This window comes from Nymphalis io, chromosome Z (assembly GCF_905147045.1).
Source record: "Nymphalis io chromosome Z, ilAglIoxx1.1, whole genome shotgun sequence".
Lineage (NCBI taxonomy): Eukaryota > Metazoa > Arthropoda > Insecta > Lepidoptera > Nymphalidae > Nymphalis > Nymphalis io.
The window spans coordinates 9,438,115-9,453,059 of NC_065918.1; the positions used below are offsets into that span (position 1 = coordinate 9,438,115).

Here is a 14,945-nt window from a genome sequence, read left to right on the forward strand (position 1 = left end):
TCGAATTTTTATTCCTCTAGATTTTGTCATATGGCAATACTATACAATAATAAAAATATTCATTGACCGAATAAACAGCATTTTTTAAATAAACAAATTATCGCTATTCACAATAATTTTTAAGTGTTCTAGACTAAGTACAGAGCAAGGGTTTCAAAGATTTTTGCGTGGTGTATTATGGCTTTAAATTTGAACTTACTAATTTTTGTGATGTACCTTATTAATCTTTATGTAAAATATTTTCAGAGTTGGTTGGTTTTATACTTTCTATATTATTAACCAGTCGAATGTAGTGATTATATTTTATCTAATAAGGGAAGTGCTACTCTAGTGTAGCGTAGGCCGTAGCATTTTTTTTCTGTGACTACTGCTGTCGTTTTTCTGATAAGTCCATAACGTAGTCTTTGGTAAGTAAGTTAATAATGAGAAATTAGTCTAGATATGTACAGTAAAATTACATAGATTTCACTCATCTTTAAAACGATTCAAAATTTGAAATCGAATAATCTCATATCATATGTGTCATCTATTTTATACGTGACATTGGCAGAATATTTTGCGCTCAAATAGCGTAGATACACGCCGGAAAAGGTGAAAAAAAAAGTGAAATTAGAAGATGGCGGTGCAAAATTGAAACCTATTTGTGACGGATATTTGTTTCAGAAATCAAAGGTATAATTTAATTAATATTTTATCTAATAGCCTTAATCATATGTAAAAATGAAAAAACTCGGTTTCTATTTAATTAAATTTTATTTACAGGAACCGATCATATAATTTTATATTTACATTGTTATAAACGACGTTTATATAAAATTAAAATAAATGGAAATTAATGCAAATAACATGGTAAAACACAAACGATTCTGTTGTGATGATGAGACTGGAGAAGTTATCACGTATCAAATCAATAATGAAACAGGAGAGCATTCTATACTGAACAAAATTCCTTCTATATTTTCCACCAAACATACGAAAAATACGTTTTTTAAATTCCCAAAAGGATATATAAATAAGTCTAAGAAATTTCAAGCTCTTAAAGAGAATATTTTAGCTGGAGCAAATACAACAAGCCCTAGATTGTTTCTCATTATACCTACTCTTATGATATTTCCCAGCCTTGTTTGTGTCATTTTAATGTTGCTTGAAACATTGTTACATGTAAGGTGCCACAAAAAAAATAAAAATTTAAAAGAGCCAAATTTATATTACAGAAGTCCTTTTCATGTTATAACCAGCACATTTTGTGGCTTGTGCCGTGATAGTGACATGGTATCTAAAATAGGGCAGATACAGGCCAAAAGAAGATACAGATATGATTATCTTAGGGGATTAGCAATTTAGTCTATTTAATTTTCTATACATTTGAAATATGTAAATTTAAAATAATTTGTTGTTAATAATTTATTTTAAGTATGGAACTTTTATTACTAGTTTTAAAAAAAATTATTGATTTGTTGTATAGTGTAATGTGAGTCATAAATTTAAAAAATGTTTAAAAATTGGAAATTTGTTAATTTTTACATTCATAATAATACTATAACATATAGTATTTTTTAACTAAGAATCACAAGTAAAAAAAAAAGTTTTCTGTAAATCAATTTCATATTGAAATCAATGTATATGAAGTAAATTTATGTACTACAATTATATACAGTTAATATTGTATTTGCTTATGAATAATTGCTGTTAAAATCATAATTTCATATGTATATCATGTACTATCATGATATATATTTAAAAAACATATGATTATAAACCATAGAATGAAATATAAATAGTTATATAGATGTGTCTAAGGAAAAACCTTTTTCTCAACATTATTTCCTTAAACCCATTGAAATGTAGGACAAATGATTTAAAACAATTAATTTTACACAATCATTACATTAACATTTATTTATTTTATTCTATAGTCAGGCAGACTGGCAAATGAGCCAATGCAACACTAACCTTGGAAACTAAGGTGTCATGTCCCTTTTGCTTGTAGATACAATTTCTCATGCACACTTCAAACCAGAACACAACAATACTAAGTATTGCTGTTTAATGATAGAATAGGTAGGTTGTACATAGTTTACTGGTGGTAGGGCTTTGTGCAAGGTCGTCTGGGTAGGTACCACCCACTCATCAGATATTCTACCGCAAAACAGCAATACTTGATATTGTTGTGTTCCGGTTTGAAGGGTGAGTGAGCCAGTGTAATTACAGGCACAAGGGACATAAAATCTTAGTTCCCAAGGTTGGTGGCGCATTGGATATGTAAGTGATGGTTGACATTTCTTACAATGCTAATGTCTAAGAGTGTTGGTGACCACTTACCATCAGGTGGCCCATATGCTCGTCCGCCTTCCTATTCTATAAAAAAAAAAAAAAAAGTCCTACCACCAAGTAGGCCATGCTCTAACTTTAGTTGACTTCAATATAAATGTATTAAAAAATGGTAATGTACTTAAAACTTATTTATTACTATTTATGTAGTAGTAAGTAATTTTCATTTGTTGGTTTTTTGCTACAATAGTTAGGTTGTAAAAATCATTTATAAGGCTAACTTTAAGATGTACACTGCTATTTTGCAATCACCAAGGGTGCCTTTTGTGACACATAGTTCTTTTGTTCATGTTACATTACAAAATATTTTTTAAATAATTACATTTATTGAATTTCAATACATACTAAGAACCATATAGCTTACTTCTGTAGAAGTCTTTCTTTATAGAAGTGTATTTTTTTGTTATCATTAAATATTTGAAACCCATAGTAAATATTTACTTATTAAGATATTTCTTAAGACATAATATCTTTAAATTATATCTTCCATAATATATCACTTTGTATAAATATATCGTATTTAAATAACTATTTGTGTACAAATGTTATGTCAAGGATATTTTCTAATTTAAATAAAAATTATGAATAGTTCTCAAGCTATGCATAAAGGAATGGGGTTTAGTTAAATGGTGGCTGCATTACTTGATGTATTATGTATATTCCAAAATAAACTGTCCCTGATACATATTGGTTTTATTGATAAATAATGCCCTAACTTATCTTAAAGATTTTTCAGTTTATTCAATTCAATTTTTTGTTGAAATTTATCTCAAAATAAACATTCGTGGAAAATGAAAGTTGATATCCTTTCATATTTTGTTTACCCATCCATATACGAAACAGAAATGTGACTGTAGCATTTTGCTTTCTCGGGATTTATCAGATATCTGAGATGATCAGTAGATAATACTAAACTTGGACATCCATTCTATGATTAAATAATTCCTTATAAGGTTTTTAGTTGCATAAAATGATATTATTTTACGTAGGTACGTATTATATTATCTATAATAGCAGTTTGTCGAAATACTTTAAACAAAATATACTAGAGTTGTTAGAGTATAAGTACCTAAACAAAATATTGATTTGTTTTACATTGCACACCATTACATAAAACCATCACGTCTTTGTATTCTATAAGAGGCGGTCCGTTGCCTACATTGCATTTATATAGGTATACGTCTATACGTTGGTATGCTCGGATTACAATAAAATATCGTTCATAAACACTTTTTTGTGACTTGGAGCAAAGGTTTTTATGAAGTAATGCCATTTTCTTTAATAGCCATTAGTTATAGCTGCTAAGTGTGACGTAATAACGCATTTATTCATTCAATGGGTACAAATCAATTATTAAGAAAGTACAAAAATTGATATCAGTTTATCATGAAGGAATTGAAAGTTATATTGAAGGAATTGAAGGTTTATAAGAATTTAATTTTATAAATGCACTAGATTTTGTAGATAACAAATGTGTGAAAGTTCATCACTTTAAATTAAATAAATATTTCAAGAATGAAATAAGAAGCTAAATATAAAAAATAAGGATGATTTTGTTATTATGTTACATCTAAGCAGCCATTTAGAATATTAATATAATATTATCTACAAATAATAATTAATAGATTTTCATAATGTAAAATATCATAGTAGTATATTGCTAAGGTTAAATTAATACTTAGTTGATAAAGGAAAAGTCATCAGTATTTTGATAAGGGTATGTATGGTATATATTATGTTACTAATGTAAAAACACGGTTATTATAATAAATCTAATGGTTTGGTTTGAAGCGATTTATGGAAGTTTGGTATAAGCAATTTAAAAACTATTTTCCATAGTTAGAATATACCTTAACGAAAGAATACTTTTTTAAAATTAATTATATCCCTAATACCATTTTTAAATAAAAAATAACTGTAACGTAGCAATAAAAATACTAAGTAGAAATAATAAGTATATATTATTTGATTGAAATATTAATTGGATGATAGCAATAATTACATTATTATATACGTCAAAGCAGTTTATTGAAGTTAATATTAGACAATTTACACAGTTTTAAACATCACAAAAAATTAGATGTTCGGATCATGAAAAAAAAAAATCAAAATCTAAGAACATAAAAAATCACAATAATCAATGGATATTTTTAACAATTTTCCTTTAAGCAATCTCAAGTTTATATATACGCAATGATAAATAATGTATATTGCAATAAACGACAAGCAACTGATACCTTAAAATTAGGGACTCGAAATATCACACGAAAATACATAATGAAATAATTTCGCCATTCCATTGATGATGTTCTTACAATCTCGACAAACAAATAAGCAATATTTAAATGATGTTTTAAAAAAATGAATATCAGTACAACTATTATGAATATTATTCTCACATAAAAAGTACATCTACCATAGACAGTTGATTATTGCTAAAACACACACATTTCGAAGTCCTAATTATTCTGGAAGTTGGTAGCACATTATTAATTATATGGACTTTGTATCATTTCTACTAAATGAAGCACCTACAGCAAAACTAAACGATTTTTGATAATGATTTTTTTTAAATTAATGATCAAACTTCAAACTCAATATGTTTTTTTATTTTTTCTCATCAACTTGATACTGCTTCTTTTTTAGCTTTTTTTATTACATATTAAATACGCATAAATATATATAACCAGATCACTAGCATTGTTTTTTTTATACTTATATATAAATTTATACATCACAAACAGTAAGCAACTTTAATTCCTTAAACCAACACAAGTTTCCACATAGATCATTACTTATGTACCTATTTATACTTTGCTTATATTTCGTATAATAAAAATAAACAAAAATAAAAGTACATATGTTTGCAAATATTCAATATAATATCGAAAATATGTGACTAAAAATTATACATGCAACTAGTTTCCAATATTAAATTTACAAGAGTAACTACTGCCTCATTTATTACAATATATATGTCGTTCAAGAGAAGAAAATACGTCACGATGTTATTAGCATGCATTTAATTAATTTCATTTTAACCATGGTCTTTGGACATAGAGATAGTCGTGTTTTGGAAACTTCCCCTTAATTACAGACATGGCGCGTCAATTTTTTTTTAATGTAAACCTACAATGTAACTCTCATAACATTTATTTCGATGTAAAAAGTTCCGAATTCCGTATTAACATGTTCAGAACAAAATATGAACGTTGAGAATGATCATAGTTAGACATTGCCATGAACAATCTAAATGACAAATGTTTTAAATATACCTAAAAAATCGTGTCTCAAAACTATTTAGTTTAAAGATTAAATGTAATATATAATTTTATAAATATTTATTGCTGTTATTAAAATTAACTACTTAAGTCGTTATTTAGTCTCGATTTTTTTTTTAAATTAAGTTTTTTGTTAAAATATTTCTTACTATATTTTCTATACATAGCATGAAACTGATAATTATTTTTAGAATTTAATTTATAATCTGCTTTTTTTACTAATATCGTTAAACTAGTAAGGGTAATTTTAGGTTCGTATGATTTTAGGCCTGAATAGATTAAGATACTCATAGTCATAGAAAATATAACCGATTAGATGTTGCATACAACTTCAATGTTACAATGTTACTGTGTTCCACGTACACAGTTGACTTATGTTTTTTACGTAACAACTGTTTATATAAATCACGTATAATTTCTCCATTTTTTCATAATTCTGTCATTTCAAGTAATATAACATTATTTTATATAATACGAAATAAAAAAAAATTCAAAAGGTTTTAGGGAAGTCCAAGTATATATAGTGTATGCAAGTTGTCTAATGTATAGTGTTGCATATTTCAAAGCAAATTCTTGATATAAATGTTATCAAAATCAGTACAAGCTCGAGAACAACAACAGCGAGGTAAACAAAATCTTGTAGTTATTAACGAATTTCTAAATCAACAGTTAAAATAAACCCGAATTTTATATTCCTGTGACACCATTATAATAATACCCATATTAATAATAGGTCTTCTTAGTAGTATTTCGTGCTACTGATATATCGTTCTTAAATTTCTTCTAATAGTCTATTTGCATTAAGAATGCTAGTTCCGAATTGAGAAAGACTAAAGAAATTACAAAGTTGTTAAACGTTAATTTGGTACTTGTCATAACTAGGTATTACTTTTTAGTTACTTTTATATATATATATATATATATATATATATATATATATATATATATATATATATATATATATATATAATACAATAAAACTACGACACCTATAAAGTAATAGAAAAATTAAAAGGCATTGCGTAAAATTCGTATTAAATAGCAATACATTTAACTAACATTGCTTATATTTATTGACATATCGTGAAATACATTATGTATAATCCCTTGATATTAGGCAATATTTCTCAATGATTTCATCATCTATCAGATTCTAAAATAAAATTACTCAATCAAATGATTTAGGAATTAATGAATAAGCTTTACAAATGTAAAAATATGAAATTATAAGTGTTATTCAATTTAGTTGTATGACATATACATTTTTTCGGATTGCGTTTTATATAGCTAGGGATCTGGACGCAGTATACTATGTACATAAACGTTAGATTTAAGGAACAGTATAAATAGCGTAACTAATCACCAAATTTAATTTATCTATATCTGATATTTAAGTTGTACAAGGCAGAACAGAACACAAATCTAAAAGATATACAATTTACATAAACAGTATACCCATCGTTAGCTATATGGTGTTATACAACGATTCGATCATTCTTATAAAGTACAACACAATTTAAGCAAAAAAAATGCCGTAAACTATATTATTACCTCATTTCCTGTTTCAAATATAAGACACAAGATTTGTGATGAAAGAAATCACATTATATTACTCTGTTTTTAGTAAAACGAATGTTCGTGATACAGAGTATAAATCGTAACATAGATCGTTTCTTGAAGAAGACGATATTTTAAGGATAACGACGAAAAAAAAAAATAATTTCATATATATTTTTTTATATTTTATAATTATAGTAATAATAAAAAAGAAACAATCTTGATAATTACTTTTTGTAAATTCGGTATCTATAGAACCTTTAAATTATTTCATAAGTGACAAACAAAATAAAAAGTTGCGATTTTTAATTCAATAATACAAAAGCCTTTTTAATGAACACAGGTGTAAAAACCCTCTAGAAAAACACTTTGAAATTAAAATGGAACCGTACAAAGCCAGCTCCCTAACTAATATTATCGGCATTCTACACACTAATAGACTATAGCATACTCATGTCACAGGGTGAAGGTCATTGACCATTACATTAACTTAATATTTTTTACTTTGAAATAGATTTATAAGTAACTAGTGTGTGTGTGTGGGTTTACTAATATCATTAATGATCTACAGTTTATTTTCACCGATGATTTAAATAATTGCATTGATATATTATTTAAAATTATTTATGAACCAAACTTGAATGTAGTTGGTACTTGTGCAGGAACAGTAAATGAATAACCTGAAACAAATAAGTTTTAGTAGGATTTAAATTTTAAATTTAACATGAAAAAAGAAAAAGTTTTGAGAATATTGATTGAAGTTATCAACTAAACAATATTATTATAATTTGGTATCGGCACATTACATTTTTACACATTATATTTGAAATTAGTTGAGTAGAGCTTGTGAAAATGTATTAATTTGCAGAAATATTTCAAGAATATAATATCTTTATTTAATAGACAATCAATCAGTACAATTAATCAGGACATTGAGTAAAAACAAATTGTTAGTATCTATTACTCAATCAGAAATATATAAGAAATAGTTTTATTACATTACTAAAAAGCGATGATTATATTTGCTGATTTTAAATAGTTTAAAGATAAGAGCTTAATCCATGAATATACATACCACCGCTTTGTTCAATGCGTCTGCTGTCTTGTTGGGCCTTACGCTGATCAGCTAATACAAACACAGTGTTCAACTGTTTCTGTTGCTCCTCAGTCAACACACTTGTCAGTGCATGATAAAGCGCTGGTTCACTGGTTGATAAAGCTGTTAGATAAAAGAACATGCTGTGGTCATTTGTGACAATTTCAAAATCAATCTTGGTGCAATTTTGCCTGCTCACAATATAATCGTTACATTTCAGATAAGATCAAATTCGTTTGCAAGACTTACTATACAGACAAATCAAGTAGAGACAATATTCTAAAATGTGAAGTGTCAAATTAATAACATGAAAAAAAATTTTGAGTAATCTTAAAATTTTGTTTTTTGATTCAATATCTTACCTGACAATGTTAATTTAAATTTGATATATTCATCGACAACGCAATCTTTCTCGTCAAGAGGCGTGGTGTAACATTCAATAGCTGTCTCGTCTGGCTCAAAGTCGTCATCATCCTGATTAAAAACAAAACAAAAAATATAATAAGCATTTCATTAAAATCTAATTATTGGATACTAAAATAAACCATTTACCTATAATAATATAAAAAAAATCTTTTCACTTATTTACTTACATCATCACTTTCATATTCTTCAATCTTAGCAGTTAGATTGATGCCTTGTTGTGCACTATTTTTCGTTGCTTGTCTAGCAAGATTTTCCAAATATTCATTGTTCATTTGATCAATATCATCATCGTCACTAGAAAGCACTTCTGTAAAAAAAAAGAAAATATAAACCTGATATTAAAAATATATTGTTTCAATGCAGTGTTTCATATAACGAAATGTCTTGACTCTATAAATATGAAACATAAAAGAAGGAAGAGTTTTTGCATAATAAGTTTAACTTGTTTTGCTATTATTCTGTATTATAGATAGGTTAGAAACATTCTTGTACTGTTTTATTGGAAACATTTGTAACCATAACAGTGTTGGGGGAAAAATATAGGTCAAAAATTCAAATGATATTTTTTTTAAAATATTGATAACAAAATATACTTTAAGCAAATTTTTACCTTCGTCTTCATCTCCATCATCTTCTTCTGAAGATGTGTCATCATCGGCTTCGGCTCTGGCTTCATATGCCCGTTTTAAGCCATCAAACAGTACCAAACATGAGGGAAGAATTTTAGGCAAAATTTCATCAAGATTGGGTCTCTGTGGTCCCATCTCGAGCAAAGTGCATATACCAAGCACACATAACTTTCTATCGTGTAAACTGTAACAGAAGAATAAAATAACTATTGCATTTTACTGCATAGATTCAATTTGTGATTATATTATTCCTACTTAGTTGTAAATTTGAGTAACTATTGTTTATTAATATGTGTATCTGTACAAACAGTATGGTATAAAAAATAATTAATTTTTACTTAAAAAATATTTCAAATTCTTAAATAAGTTTTTCGACTTTTTTTTTATTTTAATCTGTATATAATATCCTTAATTATGTTGGATGTATGTATGTCGAAAAAAAAAAACTAGTATTGTCATTATATTGATTAATAGAATACAAGCTTTAGATTTACAGTTAAAATACCTGGAAAAAAATAAAACTGGGTGAAGGTAAATTAAGTGACCATTGCTGTATTCATTCTAAGGTTTTATTAAAACTCAATTATTAATAAATTAATTTAAGAAGTAATAAAAATAATTATAAGATTATTCAAATTTTTCTTTTTTCTTACAATAATTAACATTTATAGAGATACTATTCATTAAATATTTTGTTAAAGTAATTTTTCGGACAACAGATAAATATAATAAAAAGAAATGTCTGTGCCATCAAATTTGAATTCTGATAAGCTATACAAGTGTACATAGGAAGAGGCCATAAATACTTTAGTATTATGCAGTAACATTTGCAATCAAGCCGAGATGGCCTAGTGGTTAGAACGCGTGAATCTTAACCGATGATTGTGGGTTCAAACCCGGGCAAGCACAACTGAATTTTCATGTGCTAAATGTTGTAATTCATATCTTGCTTGACGGTGAAGGAAAACATCGTGAGGAAACCTGCATGTGTCTAATTTCATTAAAATTCAGCCACATGTGTATTCTACCAACCTGCATTGGAGCAGCGTGGTGGAATAAGTTCCAAACCTTCTCCACAAAAGGGAGAGTAGGCCTTAGCCCAGCAGTGGGACATTAAAAGGCTGATTTCAGTAAGTCAGTAACAACCTGTTAACGTCCCACTGCTGGACTAAGGCCTCCTATATATATATATATATATATTGCTATTTATAAATATATTATCGTAATATTGGTTATTGAAAGTAGGATTAGAAATACATACCCCATGAAGCAGTCTGTATCATGTATCCACTGTTTAATGAAGTGTTGTGTGATAGATGCATTAGGAACAGACTCTTGAAGTTTATTAAGAATGGTGAACAGCAGATGTGGATTGCAGTACAAGATGGCTATCAGTACCTAATAACAAATTAGTTTTTTATTAAAACAATTCTTAATAAACATTAAAATATTATGCTATAAATTGTAATATTGAAAGTACCTGTAGCAACATAGTTCTAAGTTCGGATGTTTTGACTTTCCTCGTAAGTCTGCTCAGAACTAGTTCCACAAATGATGGAAGACAATTATCTATCTTCCCTGAACATTGAAGCACTATAACTTCAAGAAGTTTTGCTGCATATACCTCCGATTCATCTTCTGCATCTGAGTTAAGTACCTGATAAAAATGAAGTTTTCAAAACTTTACTTACATGAAAATGCCTTGTTTACATAGTGATATAAATATTTAAACCTAATCTAATCAAGAAAGCTGAAATACATTGCAACAGCAACAAAACATTCACTTGCAATTTTGCCAATATTATTGTTTAAAAAAACTATACAATCATAAATTGTCATCATTCAATTCTTAAATAAAACTTTTGAAATGTATACTAATAAACATATCATCTGATTAAATATGCATCATTAAAAGAAAATCAGACAAATTGATTTGACATTGATACATCTCAAGGTTTATAGACAACTTGTATATTAGCCACCGCCAATCAAGCTCATATTATCTGAATATGCAGTGAACATAGATAAAGAAAAATATAGGTACTTCTTTGATTAGCATTTCGCATTGCACCCAAATGAAATATTGATAACTATATTCATTGAAAATTTACTTCCAGTATTAAAATGATGAAATGTTAATATTTTAATTAATTTTCTTTGCATCACACAAAAGATTGCACTCGCACTGCATTCGGTTGTATTAACAAGTAACTTATAATAATAAATATTTTTATTAATACTACTAAAATACAACAGACTTTCGATGAACTTACCGCTTTGACCATATTAAACATAGCTAGAATGTGATTCTCATTGGACAGGAATGCATTAGTATCAACAGTGATGTAATTGTGAAGTACAGGCATCATGTCTGTGAAGTAATCAAAACCCTCTTTTTCGAAAACTTGATACAACATCTCCAAAACTTTCCACATGTCTTCTGATATTGTTTTTGCAGTTAAATTGCACAATAAAGTCATAGCTTCTTCATAGTATTCTGAAATTTTATTATAAGTGAGAAATGTACAGACACAAGATGATCACTCATCAAAATTGTGAAAAAGTTACCTATTATATTGTGATGTAGAATATGTCCAATGACTCGCAAAACTGTCTTTTCTAATTGTGCCATTATTTCAGGATTATCTTCCATTACATTTAGCACTGTTTGCATTGTGTTTAGAAGACCCATAGCTGTGATTGCCTTTTCATCTGTTCCAGAATCTGTTTCAATAACTTTGCTAAAGGTTGTTGCTAAGTGATCTGTAATTTCATAGGCCATAGGCATTAACTGCTCTGTGTATAATGGTACAATCTTTTGAAGGACATTTGCTATGTTATCATTTTCAGTTTCTCTGATAACCTGTAGCAATTCTGTTGTCACAGCCTTAACTTGAGGTTCCAATAATTTGTGCACTTTTTCCTGGGATGTTAAAAGCATTTGGAGGGCTATAGCTGCTTCTACCTTAACAGGTAACTCTGCATCATTAAGTAGTGCATTAACAGTGTATCGAACAGCCTCTATCAATAGAGGTTCACTCTTGAATCTAACACTAGCAAAACAATGTAGAACCCAACAAGCTCTAGCTCTCATGTAACCTAACTGACTGTGGAATTCAGGAAAAACATATTGACTAAGAAGAGAATCAATTTCTTCTTTGTAGAATTTTTTCTTAATCAGGATGTCATTTAATGTTCCAACCATATGTAGGGCTCCATCTCTTTGCCTTGGTCCATATTCCCCACTTTGACTTGTTAAAACTTGCATGCAGAGGTGCATTGTTCGCTCTAACATATCTTTTCTTTTTTTACAGCAAGATATGAGTAATGTTTGTGCTGCTGTTACAGGTGACACAAAATCTTCAAATATGTCTGAAATAAAACATTCATTTTAAAAAAAACTGATTTTAAAAAAGTAATTGAAAGATAAAAACAGAAAGCTTACCAAATTTAATACGTATATACTCATGAGGATCAGTGAACCAAAGCTCTTCATCAGCCTCAGAATAAGACATAAGTGGAAATAGCACATCTTGTATGATTGCAAACATGTGTGGCTTCAATAATTTCCAGGAATGTGCATGGCTCACACTGCGAACATTTTTATATATTATATTTTATATTATATTTATATATTATATATATTTTTATATTTTATATATTATATATTACAATTTTTTTATATTAATAAACATACCTAACATTCCAGATAAAATGTATTATTTATATTAAACTTACCATTGATCTATGTAACTGATAGTTTGTTGCAAAACCCTTGGTGATACATAAAGTTTGTTTCTGTATTGATCCAGTACTCGAAGCAAAACCTCTAAAATACCTCCCGTGAATGTAGTTAAGTACCATTCAGCAAACTGAGCATATTCATCACGTGCATTAACTGGGCTACCATATCTATGAAAAGAAAATAGTAAAAACAAATTTGCATAAATTAAAGATCATTTTTAAAGTATTATAATTTTAAGATTTTATTTTAGTTTACCTTTCAAATAAACGATATAATGTATGTACAGCCCATTTTTTGCATTTCCACCAGGGCAGTTCCATACGTTCATCATCATCAACCTCCAGAGAGCTATCTGGTACAGGCTGCTCCATTACTGATCTCAGAACTTCCATCCACTTGGTAAAAATTTCCTTCGTAATCAAGTCCAAAGGCAAAATGTACTATAAATAGAAACATTATAAAAATATTTGAAATATAACTTTACTTTAATAATATAAATTAATAACAAAAGTAGATTTACTTTTATTAAGCCATAAAAGCATTTGAGTATTTGTTTCTGTATCAGAACAGATTCCATAGATTGGTCAGCCTGAAGATTTACAATTAGATTGTACATCATTGGTAATAACAAGTTCATGGCTTCAATGAGTGGAACTCTTTTTTCTGCTGTGTGATATTCATAGCTTTTGATCAGTTGGTATAGACACAATAGAGCTCCCATCCAACTATTTGGTTCATGATTTTGTAAATATATGTGTATTTTGTCAACAATTTGAGTCCATCGTGATGGGAAATCATTTTTAATTATGGTCTTAAGACAAACACACAGTTGTACTCTTATAATATCAGGTGCCTGGACAATAGCATCTACTATCATATCTCTGATCATTGCACGATCTTGTTCATGAATGCTAAATGGTATTGGCTCCCCATCCTCTGGTTCCTTTTCTTGCCATCCAGATGTAATCATGTTCTTTAAGTAAACAACTCCAGCTTGACGCACTGGTATTGAAACCTCATGTAGCATAACACCTTGTAGCAATGTAGGCGCAAATCCAATTATTTTGTGTATCTGAAATATTAATTCATGAATTTAATTATCTATATAGTTACATAAAAACTTTTTAGTATCTCTTAAATATTTGTATACATTATTCTCATGTAAGATTTTAATCTACAGGCAGATCTAAATTTTTTATCTATTTTTAGTATAATATAAATTCAAATGTAGTCAGTCCTTCATTATCTAAATGTTCGTGAGGAGTGGTTATAAAAAAATCATTCTCATATATTATAGCGGTGTATGCCATATGCAAAGTGTCAAATCGAGAATCTTCCAGGTTATACATTACATACGATGTATAAAACAACTAAATAACGTACTTATCTAAAGGATAAAATTATTTAAAGAAATTAAAGTAGCGCGGCATGCTATTGTCTATAAAAATTAAGGAGGCATGAGCATAACTGTATATCATAGTTACTAATAAACTGTGCAAATTGGTCCCATTGTAAATTTTTCGAGCATGTGGATGACAATATGCGATGTACCTGAGAGAGCTGTTCTTCTGCTTGCTGTCTCTGATTTGGGTCAATGGTAGCGCGCAGTATTTCCGTCAGCTTTCTGGTGTCCATGTTTTCGTGATTAACATCAAACTTTTTATTTAATTATATTTCAAATTTCAATAGAGGACATGAGCCGCTACCGCCGGGCGTGGATAGAAAAGACAGTTTGTCTATGGTTAGTTTAGAAGATAGGTCACGTGATTTAGAGAAAATATAAACATGGAACTACACTTTGTAGCACAAATTCCAGATAATATTAAAAAAATTACGTAGGTGTTAGCACATATTTATATTAGTAGAATATTAATTCAAAA

The 14,945-nt window shown here is 28.3% G+C and overlaps 2 protein-coding genes across 3 annotated transcripts in view; one reads left to right on the top strand and one right to left on the bottom strand.

The window, feature by feature from the left end:
• Window positions 1-399: 399 nt before the first annotated feature.
• Window positions 400-14,945, top strand: part of LOC126780394 (uncharacterized) — a 154,676-nt gene continuing 140,130 nt past the window's right edge. The window contains exons 1-2 of one of the 2 annotated variants that reach the window (XR_007670491.1): window positions 400-672; window positions 763-2,103. Coding sequence is in view for 1 of the 2 variants with exons in the window: in XM_050504861.1 (XP_050360818.1) it covers window positions 826-1,344 (519 nt within the window). In the remaining variant the exon portion in view is untranslated. Of the gene's footprint in view, window positions 673-762; window positions 3,015-14,945 lie in introns of those variants that run through there. The other variant, XM_050504861.1, reaches the window with a different exon arrangement.
• Window positions 6,602-14,796, bottom strand: LOC126780386 (importin-7). The gene is made up of 14 exons (XM_050504847.1): window positions 14,617-14,796; window positions 13,586-14,137; window positions 13,321-13,505; window positions 13,059-13,232; window positions 12,766-12,911; window positions 11,889-12,692; window positions 11,594-11,817; window positions 10,801-10,977; window positions 10,582-10,718; window positions 9,302-9,504; window positions 8,859-8,998; window positions 8,628-8,739; window positions 8,245-8,388; window positions 6,602-7,849 (listed from the first exon to the last, which is right to left on the bottom strand). Exons 1-14 carry the CDS (start codon window positions 14,698-14,700, stop codon window positions 7,794-7,796), a joined length of 3,138 nt encoding a protein of 1,045 aa, XP_050360804.1. The 5' UTR covers window positions 14,701-14,796; the 3' UTR covers window positions 6,602-7,793.